The 16,768-nt window shown below is 36.2% G+C and overlaps 2 protein-coding genes across 7 annotated transcripts; one reads left to right on the top strand and one right to left on the bottom strand.

Annotated features, from left to right (window-relative positions):
* Positions 1-1,630: 1,630 nt before the first annotated feature.
* On the top strand, positions 1,631-5,580 carry LOC127119865 (urea-proton symporter DUR3). The gene is made up of 9 exons (XM_051050224.1): positions 1,631-2,213; positions 2,641-2,748; positions 2,853-2,948; positions 3,039-3,121; positions 3,242-3,462; positions 3,570-3,832; positions 3,914-4,152; positions 4,251-4,900; positions 5,134-5,580. The coding sequence occupies exons 1-9, from the start codon at positions 2,028-2,030 to the stop codon at positions 5,427-5,429; spliced, it is 2,142 nt and encodes a 713-aa protein (XP_050906181.1). The 5' UTR covers positions 1,631-2,027; the 3' UTR covers positions 5,430-5,580.
* Positions 5,581-6,435: 855 nt separating this feature from the next.
* On the bottom strand, positions 6,436-15,879 carry LOC127119864 (formin-like protein 14). 6 transcript variants are annotated; one of them, XM_051050221.1, is made up of 17 exons: positions 15,669-15,879; positions 14,894-15,594; positions 14,554-14,775; positions 13,038-14,436; positions 12,527-12,941; positions 12,196-12,322; positions 11,662-11,733; positions 11,013-11,111; positions 10,742-10,783; positions 10,569-10,649; positions 10,260-10,479; positions 10,067-10,161; positions 8,213-8,284; positions 8,004-8,120; positions 7,574-7,642; positions 7,354-7,420; positions 6,436-7,075 (listed from the first exon to the last, which is right to left on the bottom strand). In XM_051050221.1, the coding sequence occupies exons 1-17, from the start codon at positions 15,739-15,741 to the stop codon at positions 6,912-6,914; spliced, it is 4,035 nt and encodes a 1,344-aa protein (XP_050906178.1). In that variant the 5' UTR covers positions 15,742-15,879; the 3' UTR covers positions 6,436-6,911. The 6 variants fall into 6 exon arrangements, with proteins under 6 accessions (XP_050906178.1, XP_050906177.1, XP_050906180.1 ...); XM_051050220.1 differs by having other exon boundaries at positions 10,260-10,341; positions 10,429-10,479; positions 12,527-14,436; positions 15,669-15,878; XM_051050223.1 differs by having other exon boundaries at positions 13,134-14,436; positions 15,669-15,878.
* Between the last annotated feature and the right edge of the window lie 889 nt (positions 15,880-16,768).

Here is a 16,768-nt window from a genome sequence, read left to right as displayed (position 1 = left end):
TTGCATCATTTTCTTAATTCTTTTATTTTTCAGGACAATCACTAGATTAGTGACCATACTTCTAACAATTGAAACACTGAATATAACTTTTGTCAGGTTTTCGTCCACCACCTCTTCCTTTACCTGCATCACCACCTCTATGGTTGCTTTGGTATGAGGGTCTTATTTGATTCGACACATTTTCTTCTTGTTGATTTCTTCTACCAGTCAAATTTTTGTAGTCTCCTCTACCTTTGTTGTCACATCACTTTTCGACTTGCTTGCAGCTCTTTTAGTCATTCTTTGTTCGTGAGATTCAAGTGTCACTTTGAAGCTCTTCCTTTGTCAATATTGACAAGTCTTTCGATTCTTCTATGCCTACTATCACGTGATTGAAATTTGGAGCCAATGACTTCAAGATCTTTGCAACAACTAATATTGATGTCAACGCTTTTTCGCATACCTTGATTTGATTCACTAGTTTCGTAACCCTAATGAAAAAATAAGTTATGATTTCACTTTCTTTGTTCTGAAGCAACTCATACATTTTTTTCGTCTCTTTCACCTTCTCAGCGCCTCCAAACGATTTCTCCAAAATTTCTCATGCTTCTTTCACTGATTCATTATCACTCAACTTTTCAAAATATTATGGATCAACACATTGATGAATTATAAAGAGAGCTTTATAGTTTTTCTTCTTCAATTCTTTGTGTGCGGCATTTTCTTCATCCATCGGTTTTTTTGTAAATGCCATTACTCCTTTCTTCACAAGATCTCACATGTCTTGATAACAGAAGATAATCTTTATCTGCTTACACCAATTATCATATTTTTTACCATTCAAAATTAGAAGACTTACTGAAAAATGCTCGTTCGAATGATTCATTGCACTATGCTTCCCAAGAATCACACAGCCAATGCTTTAGATACCAGATGTTGGAATTACACTCAAAACTTGGAGAATCCCGAATCAATCTTGATGAACAATAATCAATTCTTATGATTGATTCTTCATCTTGTTCTTCACTCTTCACTTGAGTGAATCAACCACACCTTGGTTGCAAGATGATTCTGTTGCACAACGATTATTAAATAAGAAAAGAAAAGATGAATTGGGGAAGAAAATAGAAATTAGGGTTTGAGAGAAAAGAAAAAAAAAGAATATTTCTCTAGGATTTCTCTTTGCCTTCAAGCTGAAGTTTTTCAATCTTTTCTCTATGCAACTGCATTATTATAATGATAGGGTACCTTCCTATTTATATGTTGAGATTGCTTGTGCACCAAACAATCTACAACTAACCTGACTAAGCTAAAACATAAAATAAAGTTAAGTCTTAATTTTTTGTCAAGATACACTACCTCAACATTTCGATAACTAAATAATTTTTACACCGAACATTTCGACAACAACACTCTATCGAAATGGTATCTTGACATAAAAATTATATTCTAAACACATAAGAATATCAAGGTACCTTTCTATGTTTACACAAAAGACACTTTTTATTTCTATGTTTACAAATACTTTTTTCACGATTTCTTTAAGATACTTTCTATGTTTACAAATACCTTAAAGACAAGTTATTCGATTACATCAATTATGTTATCGTTAAACTTAAGGAACCAAACTTCATCACTCATCTAGTTCCAACATGTCCAAGCAAGAATTTCTTCTAACTTGAGAAGAAAATTTAGCACAAGAGTTTAAAAAAAATCATTGCTCGACTCACCTAACTTATTAGTCCAGAATTCTCATCACATTGTCATGCCTAGTCAACTCTTTCGGCTGATAATAAATTCACAACAATAATAACAATCTCATTTCATTTTAGTAGTATGGTCATAACTCATAAATCCTTACTATGAGAATATTCAACATTTGGACCTTATGAACGGAATCCACCCTGTAGATTCCTTTATTACAATATTCAATATTTAATATTTAGATACCTTCTTAGTTTGATTGAATACTTAGGAAAATATATAGCTGCTGCATATGTATGAAGATAAATAATATGAAATAACTAAGTCAAACAGTTCCTTCTTTCATGGATTCTTCATCACAGTGTCCACCCTTTCAATTTTCTAGCAAGTACTATCATGTGTCTGAAAATGGAGGTGGATGTGTAAGACAAACAAGTTTCTTTGAAGCCAAACCTCTTCTTAACCAAGGAGTTGGATATTCAATCATTCTTGGTTTTGGTGCTTTCTTTGCTCTCTTCACCTCTTTCTTGGTTAGTACTACTAACTTACTAACCCTTTATTAAGTTTCTTCCTACAAGTAGAAAATCACTTCCTAACATTCCACCACATGTTTTTCTGATAGCTAGTGTGTACTTTCATATGCTTTCAGATCATGCTGAATTTACTTTTTATTGTTTTTTTTATCGAATCGTAATTATAGTTCTTTGGCTCTCCAATAGAATCCTGAGGATCCCACAGCTTCGATCCTTTGGCCGACTATAGGACTAATCGTCGATTTGAAAAGACTTATTTGGTCGTCTCTACTGTCATAAGACGATTTGAAAGAACTTGTTAAAACAGTATATGACATGTCTATAAGTTGTTTTCGTCTTACTTACGTAAGTTCTAGGATAGCTTATGAAAACGGTTTATTTTGTGTTGCCAATTGAACCACATTCTGGTATGCTTGTGGAACAGGTATGGCTGGAGAAAAGGTATGTCGGGTCCCGCCACACCTCTGAATGGTTCAATACAGCAGGAAGAAATGTTAAGACAGGACTCATTGCTAGTGTCATTGTGTCTCAGGTGATTGATTCTATACTAGTCTCTTCTTATTCCACACTTTTTACAAACCTCAAGTTAGCTAAATTTTCTTATCTCTTCTCAACATTGAATTTGTGCTTCTGCAGTGGACTTGGGCTGCTACAATCCTGCAAAGCTCTAATGTTGCTTGGGAGTATGGAGTTAGTGGACCTTTCTGGTATGCTAGTGGAGCCACCATCCAAGTATGTGAAGTTTCTTATAACTCTAAATTTTGATATTTTGGAATTTGGACAATGGAAAATGAAATAAGGCTGATACTTGACAATGATTAGGTGATGTTATTTGGAATTATGGCTATAGAGATTAAAAGAAAGGCTCCTTATGCTCATACCGTGTGCGAAATTGTCAAAGCCCGGTATGTTACTTTGTTTACACTGGCGTCTGATCATATGACTGAACATGTCTGTGAAACCTATTAGTGTAAAAGTGATTCCTTTTGTTGTTCTAATATGGTAACAATGTCTGTTTACCTCAGTTGGGGGACTTCAGCACACATTGTATTCCTTTTCTTCTGTTTCATGACAAATATAATCGTAACGGCGATGTTACTTCTTGGTGGTTCTGCTGTTGTAAATGCATTAACTGGAGTCAACATTTATGCTGCTAGCTTTCTAATACCACTTGGAGTAATTGTCTATACACTAGCTGGTGGATTAAAGGCCACATTCTTAGCAAGCTATATACATTCTGTCATAGGTACAATGCTTCAACTTTTAATCACTTTTTTTTTAATTGTATTAACTTTTTGCTTCATTCATGGATCATATTGTTAAACTGTGTGTTTGTTTTTTTTTTATTTTCAGTGCACATTGTTTTGGTCATTTTTGTCTACCTTGTCTATACTTCTAGCAGCGAGCTTGGTAGTCCGAGTGTCGTTTACAATCGGTTGCTCGAGGTTGCGAGCAAATCGAGAGCATGTCAAGATCCTATATCACACCATGGACAATCTTGTGGTCCTGTTAGTGGAAATCACAAAGGCTCTTACTTAACAATGCTTAGTTCAGGTGGCTTAGTTTTTGGGATTATAAATATTGTTGGCAACTTTGGCACCGTGTTTGTCGACAATGTAAGCATGACTTTGAATGCTTAGAAATACTCTACATTAGTTACGATTTACTATTGATTGTTTTAAACTTGAAATGTTTAGGGATATTGGGTGAGTGCTATTGCAGCAAGACCTTCATCAACTCACAAGGGCTACTTGTTGGGAGGTTTGGTCTGGTTTGCAGTTCCATTTTCTTTGGCTACCGCGCTTGGTTTGGGAGCACTGGCCCTTGATTTACCACTAAATGAAAGTGAAGCAGGTCGCGGACTTGTTCCCCCGGCTACTACTGTAGCTTTGATGGGGAAAGGTGGATCAATTCTTCTTCTTACCATGCTTTTTATGTAAGTTAGAATCTACTTCCTGTTGAAAATACTCGACGCCTACAATTTTATGGACTAAATCGGCGATTCACTCATGAACAACAATTTTTTTTTACCAGGGCAGTGACTTCTGCTGGTTCATCAGAGCTAATTGCTGTATCCTCATTGTGCACATATGATATTTATAGAACTTACATAAACCCAAATGCAAGTGGAAAGAAAATCCTCAAAGTATCAAGAGGAGTTGTTCTAGGATTTGGATGTTTCATGGGAATGTTAGCAGTTATACTAAACAAAGTAGGAGTTTCTTTAGGATGGATGTACCTTGCAATGGGAGTTTTGATTGGTTCAGCAGTTATTCCTATTGCTTTCATGCTTCTATGGAGAAAAGCAAATGCAATCGGAGCCATTCTCGGAACAGTATTCGGTTGCGTTCTTGGAATAGTCACATGGTTGTCTGTTACAAAAATAGAGTATGGAAAGATAAACCTTGATACAAGTGGAAGAAATGCACCAATGCTTGCTGGAAACCTTGTTTCTATATTAACAGGTGGAGGTGTCCATGCTGTATGTAGCATGCTGTGGCCTCAGAATTATGATTGGAGTACTACTAAACAAATCACTGTGGTTGAAAAGGAAAAAACTGATTTGCCAATGGAAGAGTTTAAAGAAGAAAAGTTAATAAAGGCTAAAGTATGGATTGTGAAGTGGGGTGTTGGTTTTACTGTTTTGATAGTTATACTATGGCCTATTCTATCCCTCCCAGCAGGTAATTTTGCATTGCATGCCGCTGTTTTAAGCAAAGATTATCTTCAAGTTCATTGAATAACTGATGTATCTGATCTAGAGATACATCAGTTATTCAATGAACCTGAAAAGAAAATTTTAGATACATCAGTTATTCAATGAATCTAAAAAGAGGATCTTTGATTATAATGTGATAGGGGGCTATATGAACATGATTTTGCAACATAACACATTTTTGTTTGTTCATTATCACAGGGGAGTTCAGCAAAGGATACTTCTATTTTTGGGCAGTAATTGCTATAGGATGGGGAACTATAGGTTCTGCTGTGATAATTGCTTTACCAATAATAGAGAGCTGGGATACCATCCAAACTGTCATTCAAGGAATGTTTACAAATGACAGACTCATGGAAAAGATAGATGAGTTAAATTTCAAGTTGCATACAATCATACAGGCAGTTCCAGAAGCTGAGAGGCTTTACTTGCTTGAGAAGGAAAAAGCCAAAAAATCAGAAGCCTCAGAACAACAATCTTTTTCACTTCCTAACTAATATTTTAAGGGACCAAATTTGTATTAAAGTCGCAACATCTCTAATCCTTGAAATCCTCTTTCTCATACAATTGTAGTGATTCTGTAAGTATTTTTAAACTACAAAATTTCACTGATTAAAAAAATCAATGTGTTAGACTCCTTTAAAATAACCAACATATCTATGTTTTTGATTAAAATTACCCTTTATATTTATATAGAATATTCCATAATATAAGGCTATGGCACTGATGCTGATTGAGTTTACTCTCTCATATTAATAGATAATCCACTTTTGGATATTGTGTACTTTTCGGAGGAAATCTGATATTGTGGAAAAGTAAGAAATAAAACGTATTTGCAAAATCAAGCATCGAGACAGAATATAAGGCTATGGCACCGGTAACATGTGAGCTCGTTTGGCTGAGGCAGTTGCTCAAAGAATTTCAATTTGAAGAAGCAAGACCAATAACATTTATGATAACAAAGCTACATTCGAAACTAGTTTTTTATAAGAGAACAAACATATAGACTGTCATGTTATTAGAGAGAAGATTGAATCATGCAACTTTGTCACAAATTTTATCAACTCTAATGATCAATTAACATGTGCGTTTACAAAATCTTTACAAAGTCCTAGAACTAATTATATATGTAACAAACTTTGTGCATTTAATTTATATGCTCAAATTTGATATTTGTATATATAGAATATTCTTAATTTATCTATGATAAAATATTACATAATCCGTATGTAATTGATACGATGAGCTATATATTTCAATATATATAAAAAACTTTCGAATTGTTATTCAAACACAGGTTTTTATACAAATATCTTCCATTCTCTCGTATTTCAACAATTTTATATATATATATATATATATATATATATATATATATATATATATTTGTCGGAGTAAAATCAATCCGATACTCTTGCTGCGAAACCAAACATAGAATGAAGGGTTTATGAGTTCAAAATGTGGAAGAGTATGTGAAAGAAAGCTAAAATTACACACTCAATATGGGTGAAAAAATTGTCATGCCATACATATACATGTTAAGACCAAAGAATTCATCGTTGTGTATCAACATATCTTTGAACTACAAAACACCTGCTGCTATATTACAAATAAGTACAGTATTCGATAGTATAAGGAAATTTGAATTTCTATTTTTATATATGGCCTCTATTTTAAAGAGGGGCAAAATGCCTCATGAAGAATAAATAAACATGAGCAAAATGAATTTTCTATATTTAACATTAGTTGTCTGTGTGGTATAATTACAAGAGACCTCCAGCATGTTGATGTATTTCGCCTTTACCAGTAGCACAAGAGGAGATGCATGCACCTTGATATGACGGCCAGCATGGTCGTGGAAGGTATCGAACCCCAATAGTGCATGCATGCGTGCATAAACACGTGAATTGCATTTGAGTGCAAATGGCATAGTTTAACTTCAGCGAGCTTGAACTGAGAGTAACCATCCTCGTGCGTGTTTATAATATTGATCGAACAACATCTTTTTTAGAATGCATGTTATTTGCTGCCTTTTCCTTCATGGCTTCTTTTTCTAATTTCTTTTTCTCGGCATCTGCTAGCCTTTCATTCTCCTCCTTAGACTTATTGAAGGTCTTTACAAAGACAATAAGTATTTGTGTCACTGCAACAATAGCAGAGGTTTAAAAGAAGAAAATCTTTGACATGATTTATGTGTGATAAGCTGATAAAAGCATTAGGCGACTATTTGCTTTGTGATTTACAATATCAAGGTGCACAAAACAGGCCCCGATAGTTCTAACTAAGAATCCTTGTAGGATTAAGATCAACAACATAACCAATAAGAGTTAAACCAAACTAAGAGTTAAAGCGAAGTGATAAAATAATCCTAAACACCAAATAAGAGTTAAAACAAACTCAGTCCTGAAGAATACAACAGACCTTGTTCAAAGGGGCACCTAGCTGGATCCTCCCCAAAGTATTGGGACAAAGAATCGGCACTTCTTCCCTACGAGAGAAAGTTTCAAAGTAAAAAATGATAAATAAGTAGTAGTTGGACTTGGAAGAGCATTCAACTTTTCTCAGAGTATGCAATCTCCCACCATCCTAGAAAAACACCCTGAAAAAAGAGGGGGAAAAGATAAACTGTAACAGGACTCACCACATCGGCATACAATGATATAAGTGACCTCACATCAGCTTCGGCAAAATCAAGAAAACTCTTCAACACCTGAGCAGACAAGGGAAACATTACTCATAAAATCACGAGCATGTGCAATCAGTTATTTTCTTTAATAATCAAATCAAGGATTTCCTCATTGGACAAAACAACAAGCTGTATATAAACAAAATTACCTCGACGCATAGTTCAACAAGATAAAAATTTCTTTTAATTATCAAATCAAGGATTTCCTTATCGGGCAATAAAACAAGTTGTATAAAAACAAAATTAGCCCGATGCATGATAACGGGATTTGTGTTCAATGAGATAAAAAAAAAAAAGTTGCCATTTCTCGTTGAAAAGTATCTTTAGGTAAGAGCAGTATTTCCTGTTTCAGATAAGTACAAAGGCTAACGTTTATATTCATTACCTTGCGAAATCCTGAAGATATAGAACCATCATTTTCAGAAGCAGTGAGTTCTTGCTCAACCTTCTCTAAACCTTTATGCACAGCTTGCATCTCTTCAGCTAATGCTTTTAGTTGGATCTAGATATTGGACAGGGGCACAAATGCATAAACAGTTAACCTTAGACAAGAAAAATACAGTGATTGTCTAGCATTACTGTCAAGGAGAATACCTTAGAAGCAGCTTCCAAATTGAGAAGATCCTTGTCAAAATCTATCAGTTCTGGCATTTTCTCAGCAAGAAGCTAGCAACACAAATAAAATTCTTAGAATTAGGGGAAACTTCTTTTGTAAGGATATAGCATCAAAAGAACACCGGCGAAAAACAAAGGACAAATTTTTGCTATAAAATAACACTGAACAAAAATGAATTAAAAACTCATGTATTGAACCAAAAGGGAAAATAAAAAGTTAAAAATTGGATATCAGAGTTAATATAAGAAACTTAAATAACATGACTATTAATAGAGCTAGTAAAATATTAGTCTCCCAACCATGTTTCTAAAGTTAGCTCTATGATAAAAGCACTGATAATGATAGAGAAACTAAGCAACAAGCTCCTTGCCAAAAGTTTGAATACATGAAACAGTGAAAATAAGTGAATATTTTTGTAATTATTCGTGAAAATATGTTAAGTAAAAGCAAAAAACACAAACAAACCAAACACTGTCTGAAGTGTTCGATAAATCAGAAGTTACAGCAACAAATTTTTTCAGAATGAAAAGGGAGATTCTTGTCCGTGCAACTTTCCATTAGATGTGTTTTGTATGATGTCAAAACTAGTTGTACATTGGACGGTATCATCTGAGTCTAGTTGTGCATTTTAACATTAAGAAGTGTTAAGAGTCTCACATCGGATAATATATGATTTGAACATGTGTTTATAAACGGGGGCAGTACTCACTCTACCAACCGGTTTTATAAGGTTGAGTTAGGCCCAACCACACATTCTTATCATGGTATCAAGAGACTTTGGTTTAAAGATCCGGTGGGCCACCTATAATGAGGTTTCCGCTATCGGATCACCCACCATTTATTTCCACGCTCCAGATGTCCAGTCCTGGGCGATCAGAAAATCGAGTTGGGGTTTTCCTCCAAAATCTTTTAGGAATTGAAGGTTTTGGACAAGGAAAACTTTGAAAAACAAGGGGTTTCTTACAAAGAAGTAGCGTGAGACGGTGAATCGAAACGGCATTGTTGGTTACTTGATCAAGCTTTGATCAAGGAAAGAGAATGTGTCAGAATCAACATCAAACTTATGGTTTGTAGGGTTGGATTGCTACATCTCTCTTGTATTCATACATTTGCAAAGTAAGATATATTATACTATCTCAATTCGAATTCGAATTGAGGGCAGACGTACACATAGCGAGATCGATTGGAGAACTGTCTAAACAAATCCTTGTGTACTCTCTCTCTATCTCTCTTTTATTTACGGTTTGCAAATTGTCGATTTCATCGATCTTTCGATCAAATTGTTTGGATAATAATTTTTTATTACGTTTTGAAATTGGTGTTGTTGAATTGATCACAATTCCTTAGGTTGTGATTGGTTTTTAATATCAACAATACCACATAAAATTTCAAACAATAGTGATTGCACACTAAGTGTTCGACAAATTGCTTCAATTGATTTTTTTATGTGAATTATCATTAGAAGTAGACTTTCCCTATTGTTTTGCATTCAATTAGTTGTGATTAGTTGTGTTTGATCGATTTGTGAATCATTATCATACCGTTGTCGCTACTACGCATATCCGAGTTTTTTGATAGCAGGTTTGGTTAAATGATTTTGACCCGGGATATTTTAACTTGCTTCCGCGCCATAAAATTTTCAAAACTATTTTTGTCAAAAATTTTAACTCGGGATCTATGCACCCCCCTCTAAATCTAAGCCTATCGTCTAATAATTCTTGTCTTTCACATGATCGTTTATGGGTGTAATATTATATCAGGATAGTCCACAACTACATTATCAATATAATAGTACAATGCAAAATATGATTTGAAGATTTTGAAATACGCACCTTACACAAATAATGCATTAAAGTCATTTTGTTATTTCTTGCACGGGTATCAGATAACTTGAGAAGACTGTCCAATTTGAATCCTACTGCTGATCCTGCATTGAACAACATAGAAAATGTAAGCTAAAGAGCATAATAATACCCATCTTAAATTAAAAATACATTCAAGTATAATAAGATATCATAAAGATACCTCGGGCTGTTCCCTGATTCAAGGCATTGCCCAACGTAAGAATAGTCTGCATTATTTGACGAAGTTTTACAGATTCCTTGACCTGTACGCATGAGTAATAATATAACCAATTTAATGACGCAGCCCAATGATGGTATGTGTTTGTCAAGTAAGAGCCATTAAACAGTACCTCTCTGGTTGCATCTTTGATTGTATTCAAATTTTTCCTTAAGTCACTCACCTGGAGAAGAAAAAAAAAACAAGTCTTTAAGCATATATCTTAATAGCATGCAAAAATATGCACATGTAGTAATAACCTAGATAACGTACCTGACCAGAAAAGGTGATTTTAAAAGCAAACACCCTTAACTTGGATTCTACTCGTGGAACCTTCATCAGCTCCATAAAAAACTGGTGAAAATATTAAAGTAAATAATTTGTTAGAATAGACATACAACGGTTGCAAGGATTCATTTACAAAAGGGTATCAAGAAGGAGAGAACCTGCTCACACTTTCCAAGCATATCCTTGTTCCCGGTATAGTTCTGAAAATAGAAAGATATTTAGCAGTGAAATATAAAAAGACAATCTCCTTCTTCACCATTAAAAAACACAGCTACTTCTAAACTTTAGGTATCTTTTTATATTAATATTCAGTTTCTTCACCTTCAAAGATAGTTTTTCTCCTTTCAAATATATTTATTACATGAAATAGTCACAGATTGCAGTTCACGGAACATTTTATAGGTTATTGCACAAGGGGGAGAGGAGTACCTTCAGCACCTCCATCTCTTCCTTTGTAGGACAGAACTTGATGAGGTTCTCAACCTGATCAATATCCAGAACACAAGAATCCAATGCCAAAATTGCTTTCTGGAACCAAAAACAAAACCCACAAAAATCAAAGCTAGAAAAAATATAATAAAATAAACCCAGCTAACACCAAATTTATTTTTCATGATGAGAGTCTCTTGTCTTAATCTCTACTTAGTTCTTTCAAAACTTTGTAGCAAGACTGATGATGTACTTTATCTCATTCGTTCCACATGCCCTTATACCCTCAAAAAGTATTTTCCTCCTATTTAATTTGTCCTTCTATTTTGTGATAAAAAAAAGAATTTAATGAAGGAAAAAAGAAAATAGAAACAGGAATATGAGAAATTCTCCTTTGAAATTCAACCCCTCTGGGTATCTTTTTAGAGAGACGAGCTGAGCATCAACTCACAAAATTGTCCGTATTTAACATCAATGTCAACACTAATTGGCTACATAGATAAATGAACACTGTAGGACTCTATCTAATTCTATATTTGTGATATGACACAACAGAGAAAAACATCTAAAACAAGGAATGAAGAGTTGGTTGCATCCGGTAAACTACAAGTCCTAAAATCAACTGAATGCAGGGTTAGGGGAAACTTACAAGCATATCTGGCAGAGGAATTTTGACTTTGGAGAGCATTATTTCACAATTATATGCTCTACGCAGGTCAACCTGACAGTGAAACATAAATTAAATTCTGAACTTATTAGTTATATATTTCTTTTATCAATCAGACACTAAAAATCAGAAAATAATTATTAAGGCATCTTAACTCAATTAGGTTTAGAGAGCACATAATAATACTAAGGTGCCATATCCTAAAACCTCTGCAAACTGCAATGCGGAATAGTTGTTTCAACAGAAAACTGCATACCGATTCAATCCAATCCAATCCAATATAAAACATATTAGCAATCAAATTTTCTGTACTTGTCCCTTTCTTAAAGGCGTCAATTAGTTGACCGTAAAAAAATATCTGGATCTTTGGAGACTGCAGTTTTGATGATTAATGTCTATTGATTTCCATTTTAATAGTGATCCCTAATTATCATTACATAGTATTATAATTATAATTACATATAAACTCTAAGCAGAAGGTAATAAAATAATTTATGACAATGAGGAGTAGCTTACCAATTGTACTTTCTCAGGTTTGTTAATATTAGAACCACGCCGAAGTCCACCTTTAGTACTATTTCCATCAGAAATAGATGCTGCTGAAAACAGGGTCTCAAGTTCTGATATGTCTATTTCAGGGGCCCTAAAAATATTTCATTATTTGAAATCAGAAATATATCCAATGAAGGGTTTGGGGATGCATACTATTGGTCATTACTAGATTAAACAGCAAGTCTCACAACATTTTCATAAAACAAATCTTTAACGATAATACCTTGTAATTATGAAACAAATCATAGGAAAATTAAGTCTGATGACATCAGTATGAAAAGTCAAAAATCAGTACCTTGAATCACTGCCTTGTTTCTGTGAATCAGCCCATAGACTACCTTGTGCTGCTCGAGAAACTTTCACCCAATGTAGAGGCTTTAATAAAGTTTTCTTAACAGCAATAGCACCAGTACCACGACCTCTTCCCACATTTGTTGTTGCTAAAGAAGCTTTGCCTGGTGGTGGAGGCACACTAGAGGCCTTGCCTGCAGTAAGAGGAGGTGCCAGCAACGAACCACGACCAGGTGGTGGTGGGGGAGGAGCATTAGGAGGCGTTGGTGCTGGAGGACCTGAACCCCTTCGTACACCAGGAGGAGGTGGAGGTGGTGGGGCGGAACCTGTTCGTGCAGGACCTGGTGGTGGTGGAGGTGGTGGGGCTGAACCTGTTCGTGCAGGTCCAGGAGGAGGTGGTGGAGGTGGTGGGGCTGAACCTGTCCGTGCAGGTCCTGGAGGAGGTGGTGGAGGTGGTGGGGCTGAACCTGTTCGTGTAGGTCCCGGAGGAGGTGGTGGAGGTGGTGGGGCTGAACCTGTTCGTGGAGGACCTGGAGGAGGTGGTGGAGGTGGTGGGGCTGATCCTGTTCGTGCAGGTCCTGGAGGAGGTGGTGGAGGTGGTGGGACTGAACCTGCTCGTGGAGGACCTGGAGGAGGTGGTGGTGGTGGAGGTGGTGGGGCTGAACCTGCTCGTGGAGGACCAGGAGGAGGTGGTGGTGGAGGTGGTGGGGCTGAACCTGCTCGTGGAGGACCGGGAGGAGGCGGTGGTGGAGGAGGCGGGACTGCACCAGTTCGTACCGGAACTGGAGGAGGAGGTGGAGGTGGCGGAGCAGAACTTGTTCGTCCTGGAATTGGAGGAGGAGGTGGAGGTGGCGGAGCAGAACTTGTTCGTCCTGGAATTGGAGGAGGAGGTGGGGGTGGCGGAGGGGTTAAACCTATGTGTGTAACACCTGGGGCAGGAGGAGGAGGAGGAGGAGGAGGAGGAGGTGGGGCTGATCGTGCAGGTCCTGGAAGAGGTGGAGGGGGTGAGGATGAACCAGTTTGTACATGACCTGGAGGAGGTGGAGGTGGAGGTGGTGGGATTGAATGTGTTTGTACAGAACCTGGAGGAGGTGGGGGTGGTGGGATTGAACTTGTTCGTATAGGACCTGGAGGAGGCGGAGGTGGTGGGATTGAAACTGTTCGTACAGGACCTGGAGGAGGCGGAGGTGGGGTTGGGGGAGATGAACCTGTCTGTACGAGACCTGGAGGTGGAGGGGTTGGAGATGAACCTGTTTGAGCAAATCCTGAAGGAGGTGGTGGTGGGGGTGGAGGTAATGGGACTGAACTTGTATGTTCTGGTCCTGGAGGAGGAAGTGAAGACAATGTGGAAGCACTGCTAGCGTTGCTGGCCATGGAAGGGAGAGGGGGTGGAGGTGGACCAGCAGCATTATCAGTGTTCCAACCAAGAGGAGGACCAGAAACGTGATGTGGTGATGAAACATTATCTGTCAATAAATGATCAGACATTCTTGAAGTGGGATTTACAAAACTTGCACCACTGTTTTCTAAGGCTAAATGATCCAAATCAGGGATGTCAGATGTCCATAATTTTGAAGAATCGGCAGAAGACTTGGGAGTAACATCAAAGGCCTCATCTGAACTATCAGCAACACTTGATTCATTAAATTCTTCTTCAGAGTCAGCTGGCGACGAAAACCAACTTCCTTTACCTTGCAACCTCGAAAACTCTTTGGCATCATTTAAGACATTAAGCTGTCTAAGCAGCCACACTGCCGCTGCATCACCATTGTCACCCCAATCCACTCCACTAAAAAGTTCTTGAACTCTTGAAAAAGCTTCAATGGGTAATCCACCTCTCTCCTCACCATTCAAAATGGTTGTTTCCGCCGAAGCTCTCTGACAACTTGAGTTTTCAACCTCCCCAAATAAAACCTATATTTAGAAATTAAACACAATCAGAACAACCAGTAACCTTCCTAGACCAAATTCACAATCATCACAAGTGGTAAACAGTTATAATTTGTATATAATACTAGAACACGCACTCACCTCAGCCCGGAAGCCTTTCGGATACCGCTCCTTAGAATCCCAAAGAATGTCTAAGTTTTCAGCGGTCAGCATCAATATATTCGATCGAATAAATGCCGTACTAAACATCACACGGAACATCATCACTTCCCTTTCCGGATCCAAATCCAAATGAACACACTCCAAAACCACATCTCCTTGCACTAAACATTGAATATCAATCTTAATCACATCACAGTCTACCTGAGATTCAAAAAGTAGACAACAAATTCCAACATCAACTCTATTAACCAACAGAATCAACTCAACAAACACATTAAACTCAATCACTACCAAAACACACAAAAACAAAACCGCAAACCTGACGATAATGCCTCAAGTGCTTCTTTTTATGCATGTTATAAATCATCTGAGTAGAAGGTCCACCTTTGCTAAGCAAATTCCTCCCAAAAATCCTAAACATTGGCCTACATCCATTCGACGAATCAAAACTAGGAATTCCCCTAAGAATAACACAATCCAAAGACAAAGCCCTCTCTGGCGGAGGCCACTCAGGAGCAATATTCCTCCTTGCAACATACTGAATATAACGAAGCTGCGAAGGCAAAGGATTCAAAGCCGACAACAACTGCAACAAGCCCTTAGGTGCTTCTCTATGAACCATTTCAAGCGTCTTACGCTCACCACTATGAACCCTTCTAAAAATCAACAAACACGCCAACAAAAAAGCCAAAAGTGGCCAACCCCCTCTCTCACAATGAAACAAAATCACATTCTGATGGTTCCCAAGTGAAAGCCAACTCTCACAAACACGAAGAAAATGCTGAACAAGAGAAAGTGGCAAAAGAGGACAACCCTCGTGATTTTTCGGATAATCCATAACAATAACATCGTATTCACACATTAACTCAGCGAAATTGCTACGCTTCTCTCCGTCGCGAAAATTAAAGGCTAGAAACGAAGATTCTGGAAACTCTTCATGTAATTCAGTCACGATTTCGTGAAGGTATAGCTCGTACATTCCATCTGATAATGCTTCAGTGGAGAAACACGAATCGAAAACTACAAGTGAAAAACATAAATGAACAAAATTGAAGAATTCTGAATAATCAAAATTGAAAAGGGGAAAATTTTACCGTAAACTCTATGGATGAATTCGAGTAACCCATCTGGAGGTCTTTTGTAGAAGAATCGACTGAGGAGAGACATGATAATCGCATGTAGGTTGATCGAAGAAGAAGAAGAAGAATGAAGCTCGGAAAGTGGAGTTCGTAGCTATGGAGTTTAGAGAGAGAGAGAGAGAGAGAGAGAGAGAGAATTTTTGAAATTTGAATAAATTGAATTTGTTATAAACTTAATGATTATTTTTTCTAACTAATCTGAAGAAAAAGAAAGGTTAACAAAGAAATTTAATTTGATTTTAAGTTTAGTTTAGTTGTTTTATAGTGCGGTAATCTGATTTTTGACAGATGGTAATTTACTTAGTTAATGATGTTAAGAATTGTTCAACTTTTTACTATAGGAATATTATATTGAAATTAGAATTAGTGGTTGAAAATATGATTTTAATTTGTATGGTTGTGATTTAACACGTTCAGTTGTTGATTAACATAAATAAATGTTGTCAATTCTTGAAGCCATGCGAAAATTTTATATTTAAATAAATAATAAATAGTAATAAGAATATTTTTTAGTATATTCTTAAAATAGGATATTATATAGTTTTTTTTTTAATTAAGACACTTAATTGTGTTATTTTCTATAGAATAGAATTTCTATGGTGTTATTTAGAAATATGGTTTTGGCATGTCTCACGTTTTTTGGTTCTAATATGGTAGAGTATTTATTAATTGACATGCAACTTTAATTAATTTTAAGGTTGGGAATAGGTTAGATACTAGAATTATAAGATCGTTTGGCTTATTATATAATTTTAAGATAGGAATATGATATATATTGTATGTGTTGGAATTAAATATAAGATTTTGAGTAATTTTTAATCAATTTTGATGAATAAGATCTAATTGTATCAATTAAATTTTTTTGTTATTCTTCACTCTTAACTCAAACGAATCAACTAACCTTAATTGCAAGATTGTATCGCTGCACAATGATGATGAAAACAAAGAAAAGAATATTGAATTGAGAAGAAAAAAGTTAGGGTTTATCAAAAGAAAGAAAAAGATAAATTTTCTGCAGAGTTCTTCTTTGCTCATAAACTGTGATTCTTTATTAG

This window comes from Lathyrus oleraceus, chromosome 2 (assembly GCF_024323335.1).
Source record: "Lathyrus oleraceus cultivar Zhongwan6 chromosome 2, CAAS_Psat_ZW6_1.0, whole genome shotgun sequence".
Lineage (NCBI taxonomy): Eukaryota > Viridiplantae > Streptophyta > Magnoliopsida > Fabales > Fabaceae > Lathyrus > Lathyrus oleraceus.
Note: the sequence above shows the minus strand (reverse complement) of the source record. Positions and strands in the feature narration are given on the sequence as shown.